This window comes from Octopus bimaculoides, chromosome 12 (genome assembly GCF_001194135.2).
Source record: "Octopus bimaculoides isolate UCB-OBI-ISO-001 chromosome 12, ASM119413v2, whole genome shotgun sequence".
In the NCBI taxonomy this organism is placed as follows: Eukaryota; Metazoa; Mollusca; class Cephalopoda; order Octopoda; family Octopodidae; genus Octopus; species Octopus bimaculoides.
The window spans coordinates 429,093-432,099 of NC_068992.1; the positions used below are offsets into that span (position 1 = coordinate 429,093).

At 36.3% G+C, this 3,007-nt stretch overlaps 1 protein-coding gene across 2 annotated transcripts in view; it reads left to right on the forward strand.

Annotated features, from left to right (window-relative positions):
* Window positions 1–3,007, forward strand: part of LOC106880142 (nephrocystin-4) — a 116,078-nt gene that overhangs the window by 84,413 nt on the left and 28,658 nt on the right. For both annotated transcript variants that reach the window (XM_014929973.2, XM_014929974.2), the window contains exon 22: window positions 2,661–2,817. In XM_014929973.2, the coding sequence (XP_014785459.1) occupies window positions 2,661–2,817 (157 nt within the window). The remainder of the gene's footprint in view (window positions 1–2,660; window positions 2,818–3,007) is intronic.

Below are 3,007 nucleotides of genomic sequence, written 5' to 3' on the forward strand. Positions count from 1 at the left end.
ATATACATATATATATTTATATATATATATATATATGAGAAGAGGCATTAATGATGTGAATGCACATATATTCTTTTCTACTCTAGGCACAAGGCCCGAAATTTTTGGGGTGGGGGCTAGCTGATTAGATCGACTCCAGTACATGACTGTTCCTTAATTTATCTACCCTGAAAGGATGAAAGGCAAAGTCGACTTTGATGTGGCTAACATTTCTTTTCTACTGTAGGCACAAGGCCTGAAATTTTGGGGGATGAAGCCAGTCGATTAGATCGACCCCAATACTCAAGTGGTACTGAATTTATCGATCCCAAAAGGATGAAAGGCAAGGATGACCTCAGTGGAATTTGAACTCAGAACTCAGAAGACAGCCGAAATGCAGCTAAGCATTTCGCCCAGCATGCTACCATTTCTGCCAACTCACCGCCTTTGTGAATGCACATATACATGTTTATAGGATTTGTGGAAATTCCAAGTCTTATAAATATTAAATATTTGTATTTCTTGATACAAAAAAAGATGACAATTTATTTTCTAACACAGAGATACCATTAGAATAACAGAAACATTGGGTAAATTACCCTTACAAAGCTGGTCATTGACAAATTTTCCCACTTTGTAAGGGTCATTTACCCAATGTTTTTGCAGTTCTAACTGTTTGTCTGTGTTTGAAAATAAATTATCATTTTTTTTAATATCTATATACATATTTTAACACTTATAAAAAAAAACAAATATTAGTTTGTTTATATTTATACATTTGTATTTCTTTATTTACATTATTTACATTTGACGGATATTTGTCCTCATCTTGTTTGTTGTTAACACAACATTTCGGCTGATATACCCTCCAGCCTTCATCAGGTGTCTTGGCGTAGTGGTTAAGAGCATGGGCTACTAACCCCAAGATTCCGAGTTCGATTCCAGGCAGTGACCTGAATAATAATAATAATAATAATAATAATAATAATTATAATAATAATAATGATAATAATAATAACATCTACACCAAGACACTTGATGAAGGCTGGAGAGTATATCAGCCAAAATATTGTGTTAACAACAAACAAGATGAGGACAAATATCTGTCAAATGTAAATAATGTAAATAATGTAAATAATTCCTCATCTCTTAAATTTAGAACTGTATCTATATTTCTATTTAAATGTCTAAATGTATAGGTTTTCATGACATTATTTCGTTATATTCAAGATTTTGATTATATTTTAATGTGTACCACAAGAATTTGTTTCATTATGCTTATAAGATTTCAATCCTATCTTTAATTATTTCATTCCATAGTTAAAATCACTTAAGATTTAACACTCAAATGCCTGTTGGGATTAGTAGAATAACATTATAGATAGCTATTTATTTTGTAGAGTGTCTCATAGATAAAGTGGCATTTAACATATCTTACTGTTTAGATGATGTCATACAGATGAGACACCTACACACACACACACATGCATGTAGGTGCACACACACACACACACACACACACACACACATACTAGTTAGAATATGTGTAATAATATTTAATGTCTGAGGCAATACAACAGCAACTGTGATCTCTCTGGAAACTACATTGAAGACTAGTAAATGAGCAAAGGGACCTTTCCTGTGAGGCCTTCCTCCTTGCTGAAAATATTTAGAGTGAAGGAGTATGTGTGAGTGTGTGCATGTGTGTGTGTGTGTGTATGCATGTGTGTGTGTGTGTGTGTGTGTATGCATGTATGTATGTATGTATGTATGTATGTGTGTGTGTATGTGTATGTGTGTGTGTATGTATGTGACAGGGGAATGAGATATGTGTAACATTGCTGTTCTCAAGAAGACTTGCCCACCACAACAGAATTGAGAACCTACATCCAAAGTGCCACGTAAAAAGCATTGGTGTGGGTGCTGGTGCCACATAAAAGCACCTGGTACACTGTGTAAAGTGGTTGACATTTTGAAAGGCATCCAACTGTAGAAGCCATGCCAAAACAGACAATGGAACCTGGTGTGGCCCTTGGCTTTGCCAGTTTCTGTCAGCATGGGAAATATTGATCATGATGATGATGATGATGTATGTGTGTGTGTGTACATAGGTATAAATGAATGAACAAACAAACCAATATAAAAAGATCAAACAAATCAATATAAAAAGATTACACAAAGGAAGAGGTGTACACTAATACTCTGTAATACATTGAACTGAATTGACTCCTGAGTCACAACTGTCTCTTTTGAGGTCTTTTGTCTACAAATCTTACCCATGACTAGTCACCAGTTTACAGAAGTTAACAACTATCCTCGTTAGGAATACATCTAGTTTACATAAAAAAAAGGTAAAGTTCCTTCCCAAATCCTACAGGCTCATAAGGGCTGGTTTCCCTGTTTCCATGGCATACATATATTCCCCACTGGGACAGGACACTTGTCTGTTACAGGGTTACTCATTGTTGCCACATGAGTAGACTGGAGCAACATGAAATGAAGTGTCTTGCTGAAGAGCACAATGTGTTGCCCAGTCCAGGAATTGAAACCACAATCTTACAATCATGAATCCAACACCCTACTGTTTTACATAATTAGACAAAATTTTCTATAACCATGCAATATTTTTCTCTATTTTCTTCCTTTCCTCCTTTATCATTTCTCTGTGCTGTAAATAAAAGATACAATTCAGAGCATCAAGTGGTGGAATTATTGCCATTCTCTACGTGAAACTCATGTTCCAGCCTCATGTCATCGATCAGACATTTCGTTTTTATCAGCCGGAGCAATCTTTTATGAAGAAATCCATCCATTTGCCATCGTATCACACACTTCCAGGTCAGTAAAATAACTTTGTGGCTTTTTACTTTTTTATCCAGTGAAGGAATTGAAGGAAAACAATTCACACACACACACACACACACTCACACAGGCACACAGGCACACATACATGCACCCCCCCAGGCACTCCCACACACAGGCACCCCCACACAGGCACCCTCACACAGGCACCCCCACACAGGCACCC